Consider the following 22310-nt stretch of genomic DNA (forward strand, 5'->3'; position numbering starts at 1 on the left):
GGGGAGGGACCCGGGGCTCTCCCGTGCGCCGTGACCTCACGCGGCCGGGAGGCTTTCCAGGCCCTTTCGGACATTTCGGCTCCGCAGGCCTCGCCCGCACCTGCACGGCGCGAGGAGGGTCTGGACAGCGCGGGCGGGAGGATGAGCGCGTCTCGTTGGGGCTCCCCGGGGCACAGCCTCGAGAACGCGCTCAGCAGGCGCAGGAGAACGTACTTGAGGTCCCAGCAGCGAGGGAATCCCGTATCATTTAAGCATTCCAACAGACAGGTGCCTCAGCCATCGCACCATCGCTCCTCTGCCTTTCTGCTTTCTGCCAAAAATCCCCCTGAAAATCATCTCACAGTAGCACGCGCACTCATTCCACACTCACTGGTTATGCCCATACTCCGGTCACAGGATGGGGAAAGCCACCACAGCACGACATTAATCACTCCTTTCCCTCTTTGCCAGGCCCTAGTGCTCCCACAATTCTCCTCGATTACACCTTAAGACACCTGCTCCTCTCCCATTTCTTTCATTGATCTCTCAGCCGTGTTTTACTCCCTTTCTTACAAAACATCTTCCAAAAAATGGCACTTTCACTTCCAACACTTCTTTAGTGGACTAAGCAAATTCCCAAACGGGTTCCTATAAAGCTAGTCAAATATTTTTGAGGTAGCGTCACAAATAAACAAATTTCCTGGGTTTTGCAGCACTAAAATATGTTCTGTTTGGGGTAATGCTCTGATGAGATTGTGTTGAGTTTTACCCCTCCATCAGAAAAAAAAAAAAAATCCACCACAAATCAACCAAAAACTCAACCAATTCCCACCACAGCTGACACTTCAGGCACTGAAACATTTCTAGGATTATTCCAGAACTGTGTGTCCAGTAGTAGCAGATCAGTCCCAGCCCGGCTGGGACTTTGGGAATTCTACAGCTCAGGAACCTAAACAGAGCAGGAAAAAAGCAGAAAACTAATCATGGGCTAATTACTTTGGGGGGGAGGGGGGGGGCAAAAAAAAAAGCGCTAAAGTTGAGCAGTTACATGGTACTTGAGAAGGTTTTGTGCATACCTGCTTTGCTAACTCCGTAGGATGGAGCCTCCTGCACACTTTGTTGGATGCACTGGGGCTGAAGAGGATATAAAAAGCTGTTACAGTTGCTAGGACTGATCCTTCACATTTTCTCCACTTGTATCATACTCCTTGTCACTTTCTAGCAGCGCGAGTCAGACTTCTCTGGCAAAACTCGCTTTCCTTGGGGAACACAGCGCTTAAAACGCTCCTGTTTGGAAAAGGGGCTGATTTACACCAAATGAAACCAGGAGAATAACAATTCTTGTTTATGTTTTAATGCTCGTGTTTTATCTTGTGTGGAAGCGTCCAAGCCTACCAAGGAACACTGCAAATTCCAGGACTGCATGGAATAGCAGCATTTTACTTGCATAGGGTAAAAAACTCAGGAAGAATTACAGGGTTACAGACCACCCCAAAGCTCCTTTCCATGCCATGTAGCTTATCATTACTGCCAAGCTGGCAGAGAACCTGACAGTCTGAGATAAAGAAACTTCTCTGCCCAGCCAATGGCAGTTCAGATCAACATTTTAAAAAAAACCCAACACAAGGCAGAAACAATTAAGATAAATAAAAAAATAAAAAAATAAATAAAAAAAAAAAAAACCTGCCTCAAAGTGTCAGCAGCTACCAAGCAGAACTAGTATTCTGAGGATCCAAGGATTTTCACTTTTGTACTGTTTAGAAAGTATCTCAATTACAGGCATTTGACATTCCAGTAAGAAGTACGAAAAAGAAGCCAGACTCCATTCCTTCATATAGTGTTTCCTTTCTGGAGTAATAAAACACAAGTGATCTATCCTTGCTAAAAAAAAAGAAAAGAAAAGAAAAAAAAAAAACTCCTGAGTGGTTCCTTTTGAGTTGTTTGGGGGGGGGGGGGGTTTATTTGCCTTGGGGAAAAAATTAGGAAACGCTCCATCTGACAATTATTAGATGCATCCTGCACTGGCAAGTGTAAAACTAGAACCACAATGGTATCTTAATTAGCTGATACAAGCTTATTTTCTTTACTAGGTTTCTAGGCATGTAGAAAAACATCAAAGCAGCGCCAGTGTTTGTTGTGAGACGCTTTTATCGTGCCCTGTAGATTACCTGCTCTCCTCGTGCTACAGCTCCAGTAGGAGCAGAAAGGATTACAGGATGACAGTGGGATGCATTTTGAACACCTGTTAACAAGAGAGAACAAAAACCCCCTCACACCTAAATGTTTTTAGGACTTTTATTGAAAAAATTTAAAACCAAAAAATTACCAAGGCCAGTTTTACAATAAATTTAAGACATACACAGAAGAAACCTTATTACAATATTTCTCTCATGCAACTCCTGGATTAAAACCACATTCTCATTTAACATCAAAATGGATTATTTATACTTTCTTAGGATTTAACCTTAAAATATGATTTAAAAAGTCGATTTTCCAAGGGTTAAAAACATGTACACAGCAAGATTCCCAGACCATCTCCAGGTGTCTGATAACTGGCAGAAATAGACCACTGAGCTCATTTTTCCTTTTTTTGTTATTCTAACCTGAGAAATTTCTTAAATAATGCTTACTGGGCTTTCATATTTGGCAACACGACTTCAGTTACAGAACAAAGTGCAATTCCTTATTCTTGTCAGAAACCAGTGTTTCACTGCTTGTCCCAAAAGACACTCTCCAAACCAGGAGTAGCATTTGTCCCAAAAGACACTCTCACAGCAGGAGTGGTATTAGCCTAAACCTCCTTCTGTGCCCTTTTGGTAAGTTAAACCTTGTTAGTAATACCATTGGGACACTAACCTCAGGATGCAGAGTTCCCATCAGTTGTGTAATTCCCAGTATTGTGCGCTTTGAAAATATTTACTTTGGCATGTTATACTTTGTAGCAGAGTTGATTTTTTTTGTGCTTACTCCTGGCCTTTGCAAAATCTGTCTTTTCTCTCTTGCATTTATTCAAGCCCTTTCCCTTGCCACCAGTTATCTCCCTTTCTCACAGCTGCAACAGAAGCAGGACACAAAGCACACAATTACATTTAATATGTGAGAGCTACAAAAGCTGCTGAGCAGTGCTCTGGTAAAGCACTCTTAGTTGATGAAAATGCTTGTAAACCCTGTGAATCTTTTAGTACACTAGTCAAGACCTCAATTTTAAATTTGTAAGCTTACTAATATTTAATTTCAAACCCTGCAAATATTTGGTGTTTCAATGCGCTAGTCACTTCACACTTGCTTCCCACATATAAAACCAACACTCTCCAAAGAAATGATGAAAAACCATTTGAAAGAAGCAATTTAACTTCCAACAGACTAGAACCTCTTCTACATTTTCAGAAAATTTGTATGTTACATCATTTGGGTTATTCAAAATTGTTTCTCTTCAGTTCGATGTGAACACACCTGATTTTCAAATGAACAATGATTTCTTCACAGTCACTAGTCCTGTGTACCTGACTAAAATCCAAGAGAATGTATAAACTGAGCTTTGTTTGCTCCATACTCTGCCTCCTAAAAACCTTTACAGTTACCACGGAGATGAAAAGTGCTTGATTGGAAAGGTGCAGAAGTCACACACATCCTGAGAAATCGCTGGATTTTTCTGTTTGTTTCAGAATAATCCTGGTTGTGACTGTACTAAATACTGAAGTGTTTCAGTTTTCAACTTCTCTGCAGATTGGTTTTAAAAGATTGTTATAGGAGATTTCCACAAACATAAAAGATGTGGAGAGATACCCACACAGTTGGTACACGACAACCTTTTATTCTGCTGTAATTTGTTGGCATTTTTGATCCCAAAACAGGAAACAACAGACTTTGGATTTTCTTAAATGTGTTCAAAATCCAAATTTCTTTATTTTCCATCCAATTAAAAAAGACAAGTGTTGAAAAATAAGGAGCAAACCTAACTGTTTCAATAACCTTTAGTCTCACATATCTTTTAAATTATACAGTGCAAGTGTATTTTGCATATCAGCGCTGAGTGCAGTTTGGAAAGGACATCTGTTGAAGTATTTCCAACAGGTCTTTATAGCACCATATAATCTGCCATCAATTAAACTGCTTAGAATCAGCCAGTGCTTAGAAAGTAAAATGATATTTCTATTTCATCTATCAATCCAAAAAAAGAAAATAAACCTGGAAGCTTATGTTATCCAACTGAATTAATGTAAACAATTAATTACCAGACACTTGATTTTCACTTATTCCAGTTTTGTGAAGCTGGTTGATGAATTGCTACATGATCCTTCTGTAATGGCACGGTTTAATTCAGTGGCAGGAAAACGTCACGGACGTATTGAATGAAAACATCTCTCTCTCACTTTTCCTTGGATTGTCAAAGTCTCTCTTTGCAAGATGTGGTGCTGAGCCTTCTGCTGAGGCTCATTTTCAATTCATAATTGAAGAGAAAAGCAGTGACAAACACAAGAGGCTGAGTGCTGGCAAAGCCACGGTACAACACAATAGGAACAGCAAGGCCATGAGGAAGCGAGAGGTAACTGAGGTATCTGGAACAAACCAAAACTACACCAAACACAAGAGAGCAGCTTAGCCCCACAGCACATTTTACATTCTTCCAACACTTGATTGGTCTGTTTTCTACTGACACACGATTCAGAATTTATTCAGAATTGAAGGAACACACCATCTGATTAGACATGAAGTACATGAACCATTCATGCACTGACAAAAGCTGCTGTTGTTTTTCACAGGTAATGCTGAAGCAGCTGTGTCAGAATGGCACTGGGTTGAAATGAAAGCAATGCTGGTACTTTACCACTTCTGGTAATTGTTACCTACAACAGTCAGTGACCATCTGCTCAACACTACAAGAGGCTTGTTTTCCAAACATGAGTTCCCGTAAGCTGAATTACAAATGAGATCAGTTTGAATGCATTAGAAAGATCACATGGTGTATTTCTGGAGGAAGCGGTCAAACGCGTCGTAAATCGCTTGTCTGAAACAAGGAAAGGAGAAGAGAATTTGTATAATCTGGGAAAAGGCAGATATAAGTGGCATTTTTCCATATGTTTACAAATATATCTACAAAGCTATCATCACAATTTCAAAACAGTGTTCAATAAAAATGTGGTATCAGGTGGTATTTTCTCCTTCCTTTATTTCTGGGATCTCTCAATCTAGTAATATATTCGTGTTTCAGGAATGAGTGGGACTATTTTCCAACTTCAATGCAAGTGGAAATATAGATGAATTAGGAGTTTTCTACTCAAACACGTGAGAGACATGCATAGCTTGAAAATTTTGAGCAACTATCATAAAAGTGAGGCTGAAATTTTAAATAACAATGAATTACTGGTTAGCATACATTGACCCGATATAGTGCTACTCTTTTCTGTTGTTGCTTAGACTTCCTAAATTATGTGTCTAATTATTATTAGACTTCCTAAATAGTCTTCCTAATTCCTTGTATTTTAAAATTACCAGCACAAGTATTTAACTTTTTGAAAACTACAGAACTGCACTCATGAAACTGATTTACATAACTGTCTTTAGAAAATCAATGCCTGATATTGCTAAGGCATGAATTCATGCAAGTACTACTTATTTGTGATGAAATGTAAAATTTAATTTTAAACCTTTCTGTTCACCTTACCTGAAGAGTCCTTGTTTAAAGAGGTAGGCACTGACATGACCTCCATCCAGATACCTGATTTCACAGCCCGGCCAGATCTCCTGGAGGCTGCGCACGCCAGTGCGAGGAATGTACGCATCCTCCTTGGCTTGTACTACTATGATTAAGCTTGGGTCAACTGGAACTAAAGGAAAACAAAGCACAACTGAATTCATCTGTGCTAAGAAATGGAAAGACAACAGCTGAGATTTCTGTTGTCAAAATAGTATTTTCACAAAATATTAAATTATTCGAAGCTTTAATAAAATCACATGTTCTAAAGTCTCCAGCAGAATTTATCTGGTTTTAGATATTGCAGTGGTGAGGCCATCGGTGGAAAAACAAACTAGCCCTTACCCTTCCAACCCCTGGAGCAGAAATTCCTCAAAGACTTGTAAAGTTGACAGGAAAATTCTCTTTCCTCTTATTAACAAAACTCTATAGCATTCACCTCAGTTCTTTGAGAACCCTTTTTATTGGCAAAAAGAACTATGAAATTCAACAGAGTAGAAATTTCACATAATTTTTCCCCTCAAGGAGGAAAAAAGACAACTTTTCATACAAGAGGTCAGAAAGCATAGCCTATGTTCACTTTCTTTTCTCTTTCCTACATGGTTTACTTGCAACATAAAAACCCCAACATATTGTTATACATATTTATTACTCATAAGCAGAACTGCACCAATCAGATTACTAGCAGGAATAACACCAATATGATGTTGAGAAAAATAACACCAAAATTATGTTGAACACAGAACATTTCTCCCTTCAGAAAGAAAATATGTGATAAGTTAAAGGGTGACCAGCCAAGATGTCTGGCAGGGGGGTGTCACAAATAATTTAAACCTTTCCTTCTTTCATACTAAATCATACATAGAGAATATGCACCGCTAAGATAAATTCAAATCTTCCATTCAATTTTCCATGAAATCTGAGCATTAGTCAGATTTTCTGAAGCTCCTCTCTGGCCTCACTCCAAGGATACCCTGGCAGGGAATGCAAAGTCTCCCAGATAATGACAAAACCTGGGAGACTATTGACACAATGGACTCCATCACTTTGACAAGTGTATCAGGGCCACAGATCCTTTAAAGTTCCAAGAAAGGTCAGTGCTTAGCTAAGTGATACCTGGGTAAGTCTAGATAAACAAGAAGGTCTGCACATGGAATAAAACTTCCAGGGCTTTTTCTGTCTACTGAAATTACTTTTAAAGCTTTAAGGAAAGCACTTCACTGGTATTCATCACAAAACATCTCTGTTTAGCAGTGAAAGAATCTACACTAGTGTAGGTTCTTCATGTTGTGCTTTCCTTTTCTTTATTTTTAACATTTATTTAAATCTAAATACTTGTACAGTGGAGTACAGAACGCTAGGATTAAGAAATGAGGTGGCACAGGGGCTCAGTATCAAGAAAGCTTTGACACTAAAAGATAACTGTGTCTGAAGACAAAGCACGTTGTAGGAGATGCCTTCAGCATCAGGTTCATGCACAGCCAAACCACGAACTGCCACGAAAGGAATTCCGAGCCCCCGCTCCAGCAGAACCTTTTAAGGCGGCTCTAGGAAGCAATCACTTGTTTGCATTGCTGCAAAGGGTTTGTCCTGAACGCCAAGGAATGCTGGACTACAGCTCCCCCTGTATGCTATGCCTGTTCTGGGAAACAGTATTCACCAGCCTGCAGAAGGACCCCCACAATGTTTTTACTGGCAGTATCATTCAAGCTCGGGCTCATTCAGCTATGCAGGCTACTTTCTATCTGAAGTCAGGATGAGATTTCTGCTTGAAAAACCTTATTAGCAGATTAATTAAGATTAATTACACCTAGGTACTACTCACATCACACAGGTGTTTTCTTCCTTTAGATAATACAAATTTGCACTAACTCATATCTGAAAAAAAGCCACTGCAAGGCAGAGGAGAAAAATGTATAAAGATACTGAGAGGCAAATTTTTAATTAATTTCTCATTAGTTGGCCATCAAGAAGGAACAGAAAAACAATTAGGAAATGGAGTAGTAAATAGACACTACACAATAATGCTCACAATATTTCCATATGCCAGCAAAGGTGCCAGCAGGTTTACACTTGAAGAAAACACCTTTCTCCCCGCTGTATTTTATTAAGCTTTCCACATTGAAACAAAGAGATACGTACCTGGGAAGTTAGCTACGTGGGTACATTCATCCATTACTCCCTTCATGAACATTAAGGATTCTCTCTGCAAAGTGTCACTCCTTCTCCTTGTATTTATCCTGTGTCCTTGTGGGCTGGTTAAGTTTTTATTGCTACTGCTACTGGTGGAAAAGGTTTGATTTATGCACTGCATTTTAGGAGCATCTTGCATTAAGAGTCCTTCTGAAGAGGCACTTAGAGCACTTCTATTTGTGGCAAAGCTGTGAACAGATTCCTTAGATACAGAGTCATTCAAGGACTCAAAGCTGAATATTCTAGAAGTCATGTCCATGTCTGCCAGACTGTCCACACTGTCAGGGAAGTTCTTCACAAAGTCTTGTCCCATCTTGAAAGAATCCGTCTAAACAAAGACAACAATTAAGGGTTTCTCCCTTAAACCAGTTGGTTAATTTTATTTTTAAGAGGAACTCATAATTTAATTTTTTTTTTTTTTTAATTTTAAAAAGACACTACCAGCACTCCTCACTTCTATTTTCAGCTCGCAGGTCATTCAATTAAATCCTGAATATCATAACCTCTTGATAATTTCATTCTACATTTCTGTTAGTTTAAAAAAAATGCAGGAGGTACTTACATATACAGAAGCTTGTGATATAAACAATTATTTTTCCATCTGTATTAAACTCTGAATTTGTAATTACAGTCATTTAAGCTTAAATGACCTAATAATAATAATAATTATAGAAAAATTAACATATGCAATCAGGTCTAATGTTATGTTTAAGACTGTAAAAAAGACAGTCTCTAAATACTAAGGTGAGACAAGCTGAACGTCTTGAAAAATGTTTCTTGTTTTCCTTTTGTCTTCTCCATCAGTGTTGCTGGAGTGTATTTGACTTAGTTGCCCAAGTAACAACTATCTGCACCCCAGCTCCTTTTATCCTACTGTGAGGTATTAGGAAAAGAATTATGACAAAAGAAAGAATCTTATGGGGAAAAAAAGGCATTTATCAGAATTTTTATAGTGTAATCTACAACATAAAATCTACACTAAGTGTGATCAAAGGAAAAACTTGTAGCAAGAGCTACACTTTAACTTCGTTATAAAACCAAAATATTAGTTTTGTTTCTCAGGTTTTTCCTTCAAAGACTAAATTCATCAAAGCATAAAGAAACAATGTGCCAGTATGTTCTAGCTAAGAATTGTCTACTTTGAGTGGAAGGAAAAAGAAGTTGCATTTTTTGCTAGATTTGCACGTGTAAATATTAGCAGGTGGGTAAAATAAACATACTCACTCCACAATATTCAAGCATTTGAATGATTTCTTCTTCATACACCGTTTGTGTGAAATACTGTTTCTCCAGCTCTCTCCAGTTCACTGCCTTACTCAGCACACCCTGAAATGACAAACAAAAGCATTCAGTACACAAGTAAAACCCAGAGGTCATTCTAAAATAATGATACACGCAGGAAATTGACCTGTTCCTCTCCTGATTTTTTCAGTGGAATTCTGTTCCCAGATAGCCCTCAGAATTATTGCAATCAAAGCACAAGCACATTTTTTAACATAGGACATGGAATCCCACCTCCCCTGTGGCCAGCCCAAATATTTTATTTTACACTTCTGATTATAATTTAATACATTAACAAAAAATGCATTTTATTATTTGTTAATTACCGTAGTGAAGACTGCAGAGGCTGTTGACCAGGAAAGACATGGAATCAATGGCAATGGTTTAGGCCAGTTTGTTACTGCCAGTGAAGCCATCTAGAATCAAAGGCACTTATTACACATTTTAATATTGAATTCACAATGTGGTAAAAAGAACTCTCTCGTCTTCAATTTATTTGTTTACATGGTATTTATGAAACATGTGGTGCCAAAGAGTTAAAGACTGTGGCAGCTGGATGTACTTTCACCTCTTTAGAAGTTACTATCTAGTCTCCAATGATATTTAAAAAATAAACATTGCTCTAGAAAGGATTCATTTCAAGGCTGAATGTGATTTGGTTATAACAATTCCCAATAGAATATTTACTAAATATTCCATTTATTACAATTAAAATTCAATTAATTATATTTGTAACCATTAATTATCATTATAATTATAAAAAGTAATCCAAACTATTAGCTGTTTAAAACCATAAAAAACTTCTATAAAGCTTTCCACAAATCTCTTGCAAGTTTATTTCAAGGCAAAACAAAGGCAATCTATGAGAAGGACTATTTAAAATAGTATACTTTCAAAATTTGTATACAGGAAACAAAATTTGAGGGACGAGTAATTCAACATGTTAAGAGCACTCTTTCTGTCCTTTAAGTTTGAATTATTACTTTTTTAATTATTACTTACTTTTGCACTAGTTCTCAGAACATATTTTTGTGACTATTCTGTTTATCCCAGAAAAAGCCAGAGCAAGTAAGTTCAATGTACAAGTTCAATGTACAGAGGTTCCCCATATGATACGTTCTTGACAAATTTTATTTTATTAATACAAAACACCTCGTGTCTGTTCTAGATGTTCCAATAAGTGGATTTATGCAACTGAACTATAATTATTTTCTAATTTTTTTTTATTAATAAAAAGTTACAAGAACACCACACATCTATGTTCTGATTCCCTCCAGCAGTAAAGGTCTCTCCCCTTTAGTAGACCTGAAAAAATGCTTACAACCTTCCATTGTAAACACATTTTATAGAGGATCAACATCAAATATTTCACAGAAGTTTCTGATTCAGCAGGGTGATGTTGATGTAAACCAAAGGTGCTCTGTACATTTATGACATTTACAGTTATAAAACTGTGCTTTAGGGGAATATTTTCCTTTTGGAAAACACTATCATTACCAACATTATTTACTGAGATCCTAAAAAAAAAAAGGTATGTTGTTTTAATCAGCTTTGCACCTGTGTCTCACAGAGCTGTGATAATCTGCAGAGACAGATGTTACAAGCAGTAACATTTTAACTATGTATTAGTCTTTCCTTAGTGATACACTGCTGGTTTAGTTTGAGCATGCACAGTGTCACACAGAAAATGTTCTCCACCTCACCACAGAAATCTCTGATCAGTACCAATGATCACTGACACCAAAAGTCACCTCAATTACAACATGCCTACAAAGAGGGGGTATTTCACACAATGCATTTAAACACAGAGGTTTAAGCAAGAAGAAATGAGGAAAAAGAGGGAGAATTAGCAATCAATCAGTGCAGACTTTCAGCAAACATTTCTGCCCCCCACCCTTGTGGAAAAAAAAAAAACAATTATGTGAGAAGTTTATGTTCTTATTAAGCCTGCTGGGAGATGGCTGACAAAGGGCTCTATGATTTGTCAGTACATATTAAGGATTATACTAATTCAGCACCACAGAACAGGAGAATTGCCAACAATTTGTTTCGCATGACTCTAGGTGTTTATTTTAAAGCACTTCTGAGACCAACACTGTAAAACAAATTATTTCCATATGCTACATGATCAAATGAGAAGTTAAAACAAAAATTACTGAAGAGGAGATATAAAAGCTTACATGTCCTCCCATGGATATTCCAGTCATCCCTAGTGGTCCATAGCCTTCTCTCTCTAGCCAGTGCAAAAGAGCTGCCGATTCTAGAATTAGAGCTCCTCCCATGACAAACAGGTCCGAGACATTTTTTAAACATGACCGTCTTTTCTCCCCAGAAAAGGAAAATAGAGGGTTTATTTTCTAAGATTAGACTCTGACAGTTCTTATCATTCTATACATACTTTTATACACAGCTTCAGCACAATCCCAAAGAATTTTGGAGCTGAACTCCTGCTGATTCAACAGGAGGAAAAAGCAAGCTCAGGTTTTCCAGCACTTGCAATTTTTTGTCCAAATGAGGACTAGAAATAGACACCTGCCTATGCTTTTAATGTAATATCACTGACAGCTTGGTCTTTTGGAAACAATTACCAACATTAGCAGCAATATTCTGTCCTGTGAACTTGTAACAGATATTTGAGAAATAGAATCAAAGTGATACAGTCCTAGGCATACACTAGCTTGTTTGCAGAAACAAGTATTTTTTTTTCTTATTTACCTGTTTTACATCATTGAAAAATTGCACACAACATTTGAAGAGCAATCAGTATGTCAGCTTTGGAAGCACTCATCAGTGTCACTGTAAGACTGAAACTGTAAAGTGGGAAGTTTGTCACGGTATTGAGAAATTCAGGCAGTGTACTGCAAAGCACTAAAACACCGAAGACATAAAACAAGTAGAAATCTATCTGACTGAGCCATCAGAGGGACTTTAAAAATAATAGACCTCTAACTTGGGGAGTGGGGCTGAGTATTTTCAGTACCACAGCCAGGTTACAAAGGGCTCCTGGCCTCTCCTGCCAGCATGCCAGCGTCACATTTGCGACACTCTGAAGCACAAGGACAAAGCTCACTGTGAAGTCACACAGAAATGAACACAGCTGCTGCAGAGCAGCATTTACAGCCTAATGCAATGCTCTCCTACAGCTTAGTGAGATTCCTCAGCCCTCTGCAGCTGCTGTATCTATTGAACACTGTCACCTGCTACACTGGTGCTGTGCAATCCTGTATTGGAGAGTGACAATCACCTATTGGGGCATTAGAACACCCCCCTTGAAACAATCCTGACATACTGGACAACTGAGAACAGAGTTATTTAATTGATTCTTCTGCATCAGATTCCCCATAACTGGAAATTAACCTACCAATGGATGCATTCCAGCACATGCTTTCTCTTGTCATTTTCCTATAATCTTACAAAAAACACCTTTCTGTGTCTTCTAGTCATGTTAAATGTCTGAGTTAGGATTAAAAAGGATTAAAATACCAACTCACATTTGGACTTTCAGAAATATAGGGAGACAAAGCTTTGCCTCGAACACATATCCTGTTGAAGTCTGTTAATACGTCTGTGGTGTGGAAAGTGTAAAAACTAAAAAACCAAGACTGCCAATTCCAATTTAAGAAACTGACTGAAAAAATAAATCCTGTAAAATACTCAATATTGCATAGGGTCCTGACTAACAACCAATCAACGCCAGATTTATTCATATGCCTGTAAACCACTAAAAGATCTTGGAAAAGCAAAAACCTAGCAATTATAATTTATTATATAAATTATAATGGAAATATGCTATCTGAGCAAAGATTATTCAGAGCTGACAGAAATATAACAGCAGCACTTATACTGCAGTTGTGAGTCAGGAAAATAAAATGGCCCTGACTTGTACTCACACAAGATGTTTGCATCTCACTCATACTGCAAGTTCATCTTGTGCAAACTTTCCTGATCCCTGAGATCTCCTAACACAACACCCAAAGCAGTTTAGCAAAGAGCAAATACTTTCACATTGGCAGGTTACAAGTGGTTTTTGAAATATTTTTTCTCAATAAGCTATCAAAGTTTAAACAACTTTTGGCTCAAAAGAGAAGAAAAGAAAAGCAGTATTTTACAAACATGGTATCCATAAATGTAATAGGAATACTTACAATTGATCCTTAGGTTTTCTACAGCCATGTAAAATATTCCAGTTAAAGAAAGTAAAAAAGGTTTTATCAAAACTGGTCATTTCAAAAAAATAGATAAATAATATGCATAAATAGCATGAATTAATTGAAATTTGGAATTTAAACTCCCAGTGTTTAACTGTCACTAAATTAAATTTAATCTATTTCAATGATGCAGTTTGCAACCTTTTACTGTTGTCAGATATATGGGTAGAAAAAAAGCGTAATTTAATGAAACAGAATAATACTGTTATACAAGATGACAGAACAAAACTTCACTGTTTTTAAACAAACCCACCCAAATCTGAAGTGGTAACAGCAAGTTTCTCAGAAGTTACTCTGAGGTACCATAGAATTGTGCTTCACATAATGGCCATGCTTTCTTTGCTTCTACCCACTGGCTACCAAAAGTTGGTATTTTATGAGTGTGGTAACTCTTCTAGCTTCCAGAGAGGACATTAGGAGTAACTACTGTGTTTTCCACAAAAGGATATAGTAAGGATTTTCTAGCAGCAGGGAAGCCATAGAGGCTTCTTTAATCATTGGCCGTGCCATTAATGTGCGTCTCCTCCAGAAGTGCTAAAGACAAGATGTACAAACAACATAGATAAGGGAAAATTTATGACTGAATTTCTCATTAACAATCAATTTTACATTTCACACACTCACATGGTCTCCTGTGCCTGCTAAATGAATGCACACAGGTCTGTGCTTGCCATTCCATCTTCTGGGTATGATGAACTGAAATCTGTGAGAAAAAACATCTATTTCAGCAGAGTAAGAATATCTATTAACAAGCTGCATCGAGAGAAATTAATTAAAAAGCAAAACCAAAACAACAAAAGTATTTGTAACCCATGCAGGCAAACTGCCAGCAATTCAGCTACATCATTTCTCATGAACACATTCAGCAAACAAAGGAATCTGAAAGTAGGACAGAAGAAAGGCCAAACAAGAAAAGGAGCCAAGATGAAAGATCATGTTCCTAAAAAAGACTACTACCTCATCATCATAATTTAAACTTTGCAGAGTGGAGAAATGCAACTTCAGATAAAGAGCAGCCTAAACAAGCATGTCCAGCTCTCCTAGGCATCATTGCTATTTTTCTCCTGAAGGCACAACAGCTGAAATTGAAGATTAAGATGAGTAACAAATAAAAAAAATATCAAAACCCCAGCATACAAACCATGAAATTATTCTATACACTCAACATCAATCAATTAATGTCTTCTGCTGCTACTTATTTACAGTTTAAACTACTGAAAAAAAAAGTCCTTTCTGAGCCACCACTGTTTTCCCCACAAGATGGAGCACTGTTACCTACAGGAGTGTTACACTTCGGGAAATACATTCATACCATCTTGAGGGAAATTTGTACGGCTTTCCAAACTGTCACAATACTGGCCAAGGTAACAATTATCATAACTTGGCTACAAAGCACAAGAGAACAGAGATAAGGAAACGATGAGCATATTGTATTGCCCAGTGTGGCACTAATTAGTTTGATAATATTAACACATAGTTTCTTTCTCTAACCAGTAGACGTAGAACAGAACTGATTTCTTGAATCAACCTTTTTCTCACATTCCTTAAAATTACATGAAAACACCAGCCAGAATTACTGACCAAATTTACAACATCAGTATCAGCTTGATGTTTATGTTTAAACTCAAATTTTATGTTTATGTTATTAAACAAACAAAGTCTGGGAAAAAAGATTTATCCCGACACTTCAGCTCCAAACTAAAAGCAAACAGAAATTATGCTCCATTTGCAAACCCACTCCTCATCTGAAGTGTTAGTGTGAAACCAGCAATGTCAGGGAGCCTCCAGCTTCCTGTAAAAATGCTTTTTTATAATCTTTTTTTTGCTTGTTTGCCAAGTAAGAAAGGAACCAGATTCTCTGGCTACAATAAAATAAGCTTGCTACTTTATCACACTTACAAAATTTTTGTATTAAATGGAAAGCTGGAATGGCTCTTTCAAATACAACATAATATGCTTTGATATAAACAGCTTCTCCTGCTACATATAAAACAATAACCACTGTTCTTCAGTTCTAGCATCCCTCTCATTTGCAAAAAACCAAACCAGTAATTCAAAAAGCTCAGGGTATTCCACAGCTTTGTGCAATATGATTTCTACACTAAAAAAAAAAAAAAACCACAAAAAATGAAAAACAAACCACCAAACCAAAAAAGTAATACTTTGCTAGTAGATTTTTTTAAAAAATACATAGACTGAACGATCACATGAATAAGATTTTACAGATTGTTTGCATTGCAATCAATTAGTTGCACAATAAAACTACTTACAGACCATTATTTCTCTGCAGCACTAATTTCAGAAATACCTCTTGGTTTCTCTTACCTTGCTACAAGAGATTCGACTGGCAGGATACCAGGGACACAATGAGCCAAGGGGGAAATGAAGTGCCCCTCAAGGATTTTACAGTCTGATTGCCCCTCAACCTGCAGAAAGAATGGGACAATAGCAATAAATATTATGTCAGCCTTTAAGTTGCTCTGAAAGCAAATCTCATACAGTAGAATTTGTTATAGCATAAAAAACTTGCTTAAAAAACCCCGAAGCTGAGGCCTACTCCTGAAAATAGGGATACATGTTATCAACAGGGTCAAAACACTTGTTTTCAACTTTACTTTTATTAAATAACCTTTTAGAGAAATCAAAGAAAGGTGTAATGCTGTCCCATTTTAAATACATTCAATAACACAAACTAAGTTTTGAACACTTTTTGAATTTTAACATTTGACATCTCAGTGCCCAACTATTATACTACTGGGGAAAAAAAAAGAAAAAAAAGCATCTGTACAGGCACTGCTTTATTCTCTATTTCCTTCCATTCTCTTCTAGTAGTCTATAAAAGTAGCCTGGTGTTAAGTACCAAGTTATTTCACCTTTATACATCCTTAGGAAAATAAATGCAGTTAAATCACATAATCTCTTGCTTTTAGATACCTTGTCAATGAACACTGGGTAATCTTTCGAAACCAGCTTCTGGCATTTTTCCCTGTTTCCAATAATCTTTCTGAATTCAAATATTCTGTTGAAAGGAAACAAGTAGAGAAGATTCAACTTTTAATCTAAAAAAAAGAAGAGACATATTTATATAAAATTTCAGGAGCTAAAGTAGGCCACAAACAAATAAAAGTTATGAAGCCAGCATTGCATTTATGGATTTATCAGGCCACCATAGGGTAGGTGGCTACCATAGGACGCTTTTAAGTTAAAAAAAAGTCTCAGGTACCTTGCTGGGAAACTAAGAGGCAAATCTGGTTGCTTTCTTCTGCTACTTAAATGGGCTGCAGAGCCACACAGAGTAAATGAAACTAAACTCTTCTCAGAGGTATACATGTCCTTCCTTACTGAAGGACATGAACACTGAAGAGGCAATGGTCTCGTGCTGCAGTGCAAGAAATCCCCCCTGGAGCAAAGTGAAAGATTGCTTTCACAGTTAAGCACATGAAAAAATAGCCCAGGGAAACTATAAATGGTCTTCATCCTCAAGGGATGAAGTGCCTGTCAAGTGAATGAAGTGAAGAAACAAAGAAGTCAGCTTTGTTTGGAACAGGGATTTTGACTTGATGCCCTCACATCAGCCCCTTCAACCTTAAATACTCCATAACTTGCTTATTCCTATGCTCATAAATACACACTTCATCTGACAAGCTAGAACAGTTTTGAGAGAGAAGTACAGAAGAATGACCTGTTCACCTCTCCAACACCACAGAAAACCCAAAGAATGGAAAGAAAATCCAGTTTTTCACCATACAAAAAATAGCTCTACTTTTTAACCTTTGCTTTTCTCATAGAAAACAGCAAGTGCATTAAGTATTTCTGAGAATGCAAAGGGTAAGGATGTGAGACGTGAGTTTCGAGGGTAAGCTAAACAAAGAGATGTTTTGTTTGACAATAAAACTTCTAAAAATACTGCATTTATGTCTTTTTTTCTAGAGTTAGGTGCATACTGAAGGCTAAATCTTGCCACTACTGAGGAATTTCAACCCTTGCTCATGAGTTGAGGACAGTTAGGGTATTACCACTCATCACATCAGGGGTGTGCACCAAAATTTCAGATTAGGCAGAGTAGCCTGTCATTCAATCTTAGATAAGACTGAATAATGATCACTCATCATCACAGTGACGAGTTAACAAGTCAAAATAAAACCCCTCCTCCCACAAGGCAGCGTGAGGAGTCAGGAGGAGGCAGCATTCTTCCTTCTTCATCCAGGTCAAGCCAGGCTGCTGGGGAAGAGCTCATCTTCATCCCAGTCAGGGGCAACACATAGAACAAAACTTTGTTCCTCTCAGCAGACCAGCAAGTTTGCCTCCTGCTTCCCCTCCCACTTTTGATGTGGTGGGAGAGGGATTTTCCCCTGAATGAAGGAGGAACTGTAACTGATATCACTGTTACCACCAGCAACACTCCCCTGTTGCTGTTTGGTGTGGGTGTGATCACCCTCCAGAGCCCAGGCAAGCCTTAAACTGGGGAGCAGCAGCATCAGTCAGAGGCTCCCTCTATAGAGACACCACTTGGACTGGAGGGAGACGGGGCACTGAAACTTCCCTGTGTCTCACCAAGAACCCAAAGGTCTTTAAAAGACAGGGTTTTGATAACATTAAAGCATGCCATTTTGGATACACACATGGAATAGAAATGCTGCAATCAAAACAAACCCCAATGTTTTTGGTTATTCCAACCAAAGCAAACATTCCCTTTTGGTAGGAAAGTCTGCTACTTAAGAGAAATATCAACTGAAGACAGACACACAAAGCAATCCAAGTGCCATTTCCACACCAGATCTTGCACGTGGACTTAAAAAAAACCAAACAAACAAGCTCCCATAAAACTCCACTGCTATCCAGTGCACAAAATTTTATTTCAGTAGCTTTCAAAGGTTTCTTTATTGATTTTCATATACATAAGAGTGAGCTTATTAAATGCAGGTTTATCATTCCCTATTTAAATACTGCACAATGCAGAATATATATACTGTCACTTCATTTTTATACTTAAGAAATACAAGTGCTCAACTTCAAAGTGTTAATCGCAATAGTAATTAATAAAAATAATCTCATGCTTAAAAATTAAGAGGTACTTCCATTTTTTCCTTATTTTCAAGACAACTAAAAAGAAAGACTTTACTACTTTGGGCTGCAAGAGAAACTTCTGATTAAATCTTACACTTTTAAAACTAATTAGGAAGTTCCAAAAAGATAGCAAGAACCACTTTAATGTTAAACAGAAACAATTCCTCTGCAGAAATTAATCAAGTTTTGTTTTTGGAAAACACTTCCAGAGATGCTGTTTCAAGTATGTCATCAGATGAACACAAGTAAAAACACAGTTGTACACACAGACATTCTCTCAAGAAGAGCCTCTTTAAACAGGAAAAAAATTGCAAATCCTTTTAAGCCTTCTTTTACATCCAGTTACTCCCTTGGTATAAAAACACGTGATTTCTGGAACAGAACCAACTTAAACACTTTTGGTATTTTATATACAGGAGAGCAATTACTGTAGCTACTTCAAGGGTTGGGTTATTTTCTTCAATGTAACATATAATTTATGCTGTTACTTTTTAACAAGTCACCTTTTCAGATCCTCTGGCTTTCCCCATCCTCTGATGAAAAGTTTAGTAAGGAGAAGCTTTCGGTACAAGACATCTAGTTTACTTACACCCATTAGCAGCACACTGTCATCTAGGGAAAAAGCAGAGGCAAAAACAAGGCAGTTAAAGTCTACATGAGTGGCAAATTCATTGATAGTAACACAAAATGGTTTCTTATTCTGGTTTCTGCATCAAGGAAAAACCATCTTAGGTATTCCAAGAAAGTTAACATCGATATTCAGGTCAACTCTTTTTATTTTCAACAAAATAGAAAGGCAGTTGATACAACATGTAGGAATTTAAATGCTAAGTAAAACCAGATATTCATTACACCACTGATGACAAGCCAGCTGAAGAGGCACATCTGGACTACATCAAAACTACATCTTAAAACTACATCTTCAACCAGTCCTAACTGTGCTGTACTTGAACGGATGAAACCAAGAGTAGCACTGATCTCGGTCCTCTCAGCAGAGCTATGATGGCAAAACTCTTCAGCCAACGTGGGCTGTCATAAACACATCTCAGAATGGGAGCTTGAAACAATGGTTGGGTTTAAGCCACTGGAAGACTTCATCTTCTTAATGGAGAGAAGGAGAGAAAGAGGAAGGAGGGAGGGAGAGAAGGAGGTGAAGAATGTAATTCCAGTCTGCTGCAGAGAAAGCTCATTTTTGTAATCTTGCCCTCCTTGGTGTGGTAAACATATATCCTAATCCTTATTTTATCTGTTCCTTTCCAATTTTGACTTTTCTTATGGTTTTCAAAGTGATCCTCCTCCCACTCCTTTCTGGGAAGAAATCACACCCTCCAAATCCTTGCCAGGACTATTTCTCTTTCAACAAATACACCAGCTCAAACAGAGCTAAATCTAACAAGATTTTAGGCAAGCTGAGCATTATTTTCAAAGCAGTACTTACTGAAATGAACAGGCAGCCACTGCTGAGCTCTTCCAAGGAGGAAGGGAAAAAAAAAACAACCCAAACACTACTAAAAAGAAGAATTCAAATCTGGTTTCTTGGTCAGCAGGATACAGGTTACTCAATTAAAGTCCAGGATCTGTGTACACCTAAGAAAACAACAGATTTAAAAATCAAACACTTGGTTAGTGAGTTCACTTCAAGCATTTTCTAGTATTTCCAGATCCCTCCATACTAAATGTACTCAATAATCTCATCACACTCCAAAATACTGTAATTTAATTTATGGGCTATTTGAAATTTTATTTTCATCCAAAAACCACTTATTCTGCCACACTCCAATATGGCCATTAAAAAAAATAAACTTGTTTGACTATAACAAGTCAAAATTGTGGTCAGATTAACAAAACCATTCCTCTGCACTTCCGGATAGCCAACATTTAAAAATCAATACACAGAATGAAGAGGAGAACTCTCTTTCTAGAGAAAACCCAGAATAAACTCCTATCAAAAGAGAAATTATAGGCATTTTAATTTTAGCACAGCATGCTAGAAAGCCACGGTGGCTCTAGGATGGTTCAATCACGCCAGGGTTAAAAATAAATACGTTAAATGAGCAGAAAGTCATAGTGGGGATGCTTTGTTTTAAAAATATGAAGTTGTAGATTCTGCTTTGAGTCCGAAGTGTGGCCTGACAAGCTCTCTGCTGCACCAAGGGAGTGCCAAAACAACTTTCTAGGCAAGTACATTATATTTAACTGCAATATTGATTGAGACAAAAGCACTGTCTCATCCTCTCTTCTGCTTCATTGATGGAATGGAGACTCTGAAGTAACTCGAGATATTTCAATTAATCGGAGTCAAGATAAAAGCACTACTGGAAAGAGTACAGGAAACACTAAATCAAATTTTAAAATATTCCTAGTATGTGAAGTACGCTGCATATAACTCCTCAGAAATATCAGGGAGATAAAAAATTTGGGAGGGTGGCCCCTACCGTATCTCTGCAACAAAAGGGCAGGACGTGCTCATGGCACTGCCCATCCGTGCCTTCATGGCAAGACAATTACAAACACTTTTAGTGCTAGGAAAGGCAAATCCAGCCGCTGGAGGCTGAAGTTTTATAATTTCACATTAGCAGGAGTATTTCAGCGGTGAGGATTTGAAATGAATGAGAGAATCAGGAAAGGCTGTTTCAGAATTAAACTTGAATTCCTCCACTTGACAGCACACATGCCACATCCCGATCCCACTGAGAGACAGGTCAGCTGGAAGCAGTGACCTGATAACGATGCTGCGGAGCTGTGTGGCCCAAGAGACAGGATCTGTGTTATGAATCTTGAATGAATATATTGTTGACACAGACAGCTTCACATGAGGTGTTCTGCAAATGGAAACTGCAGCAGGTACAAAAGCATGCCAAGAAGAAACATCGAAACAGACGCATAAACTCATCCAAAATCCAACACGTAAGAGGTCAGCTCTTGGCTTTTTATCCGCGCAAACAGCTTCAGTTAAAAGAAAAACACCTCTGGAAAGTACACGAGGACTTGACTCAAGGCCACGGTGTAGTTTCTATTCTATACATGGATGTGCAAAAGCTCCCACCCAGCAGCCAACCTGAAAAAACCACGGAGGCTCTGTATGAGAAGGCGGAGTTGTCGACTTCCCTACCCTCCCTCTCCATTTAAAAAAAAAAAAACCCACTCTTACAATTAACGCCAGGTCCTTTTCTGATAGAAGAAACGACTGCTTAGGAATGAAAGAAATCACACGGAAATCACGCCAAAGCAGACACAACAACTCCACAACACGGCTCGGGCACACAGGAGCCGGAGGATAAACAACGGGGCCTAAAGCAGCCTTGCGAGCAGCTCCCTGCCAGCCTGACCCGAGCACTCCACGGGGACAGGTGCCACCCCGATCCCAAACCTTTGCCATCCCCCGCTCCAAGCCCGCCCGGGCGGGACCCGGCGCTGCCCCGCGGGAAGGGGCGGCGGGAGGCAGGACACGGCCACCGCGACCCCTCCGCCCGCCCGCCCGCCCGCCTCAGTTCCCCCCGGGGCCGGGCGATGCCGTGAGGGGGAGCCGCTCGGGCAGCTCCTGCCCGCCCTCCGCGGGACCCGCTCTGGCACCACCCCCGCCGCTGCCCCGGCCCGGCCCGGCCCGCGAAGGTCACCCGCTGCTCACCCGAAGCGCCGCCGGTGCTGAGGCACCACATGGGAGGGCGGGAGCGGGAAGCGGAGGAAGAAGAAGAAGAAGAAGAAGAGGAGGAGGAGGAGGGGGAGGGAAGGGCGAAGGGCGGGACGGGACCGAGGGGACGCGGCTCACGCGGCTCGCGCGCGCGTGCTCGGCGAGCGCGCGTGCGCGCGCGGGGCGCCCAGGGCGTGGGGGAGCGCGCGCGAGCGAGCGCGGGAGGCGGCCGGCCCCGCCCCCGCCCCCGCCCCGC

At 38.9% G+C, this 22310-nt stretch overlaps 1 protein-coding gene across 4 annotated transcripts; it reads right to left on the reverse strand.

Annotated features, from left to right (window-relative positions):
* Nucleotides 1–2260: 2260 nt before the first annotated feature.
* On the reverse strand, nucleotides 2261–22189 carry ABHD18 (abhydrolase domain containing 18). 4 transcript variants are annotated; one of them, XM_038136140.1, is made up of 15 exons: nucleotides 22052–22100; nucleotides 21144–21481; nucleotides 19862–20010; nucleotides 18927–19035; nucleotides 16291–16375; nucleotides 15682–15782; nucleotides 13981–14059; nucleotides 13806–13890; nucleotides 13294–13321; nucleotides 11329–11467; nucleotides 9475–9564; nucleotides 9092–9193; nucleotides 7817–8195; nucleotides 5645–5807; nucleotides 2261–4987 (listed from the first exon to the last, which is right to left on the reverse strand). In XM_038136140.1, the coding sequence occupies exons 4-15, from the start codon at nucleotides 19016–19018 to the stop codon at nucleotides 4936–4938; spliced, it is 1395 nt and encodes a 464-aa protein (XP_037992068.1). In that variant the 5' UTR covers nucleotides 19019–19035; nucleotides 19862–20010; nucleotides 21144–21481; nucleotides 22052–22100; the 3' UTR covers nucleotides 2261–4935. The 4 variants fall into 4 exon arrangements, with proteins under 4 accessions (XP_037992068.1, XP_037992067.1, XP_037992066.1 ...); XM_038136139.1 differs by lacking the exon at nucleotides 22052–22100 and adding an exon at nucleotides 21575–21988; XM_038136138.1 differs by lacking the exon at nucleotides 21144–21481 and having other exon boundaries at nucleotides 22052–22189.
* Between the last annotated feature and the right edge of the window lie 121 nt (nucleotides 22190–22310).

The sequence above is a fragment of the Motacilla alba genome, chromosome 4 (assembly GCF_015832195.1).
Source record: "Motacilla alba alba isolate MOTALB_02 chromosome 4, Motacilla_alba_V1.0_pri, whole genome shotgun sequence".
Lineage (NCBI taxonomy): Eukaryota > Metazoa > Chordata > Aves > Passeriformes > Motacillidae > Motacilla > Motacilla alba.

What these genes read in the sequence shown, in the direction of transcription:
- ABHD18 (XM_038136138.1), bottom strand. Translation starts at nt 19,018, where the DNA reads ATGGGTGTAAGTAAACTAGATGTCTTGTACCGAAAGCTTCTCCTTACT. An exon ending in AAATGCTTGAATATTGTGGA is followed by an intron (nt 8,196 to 9,091) that starts GTGAGTATGTTT and finishes GTCTTTGTTTAG; the next exon opens with ACGGATTCTTTCAAGATGGG. An exon ending in TTTAAACAAGGACTCTTCAG is followed by an intron (nt 4,988 to 5,644) that starts GTAAGGTGAACA and finishes TCCTTGTTTCAG; the next exon opens with ACAAGCGATTTACGACGCGT.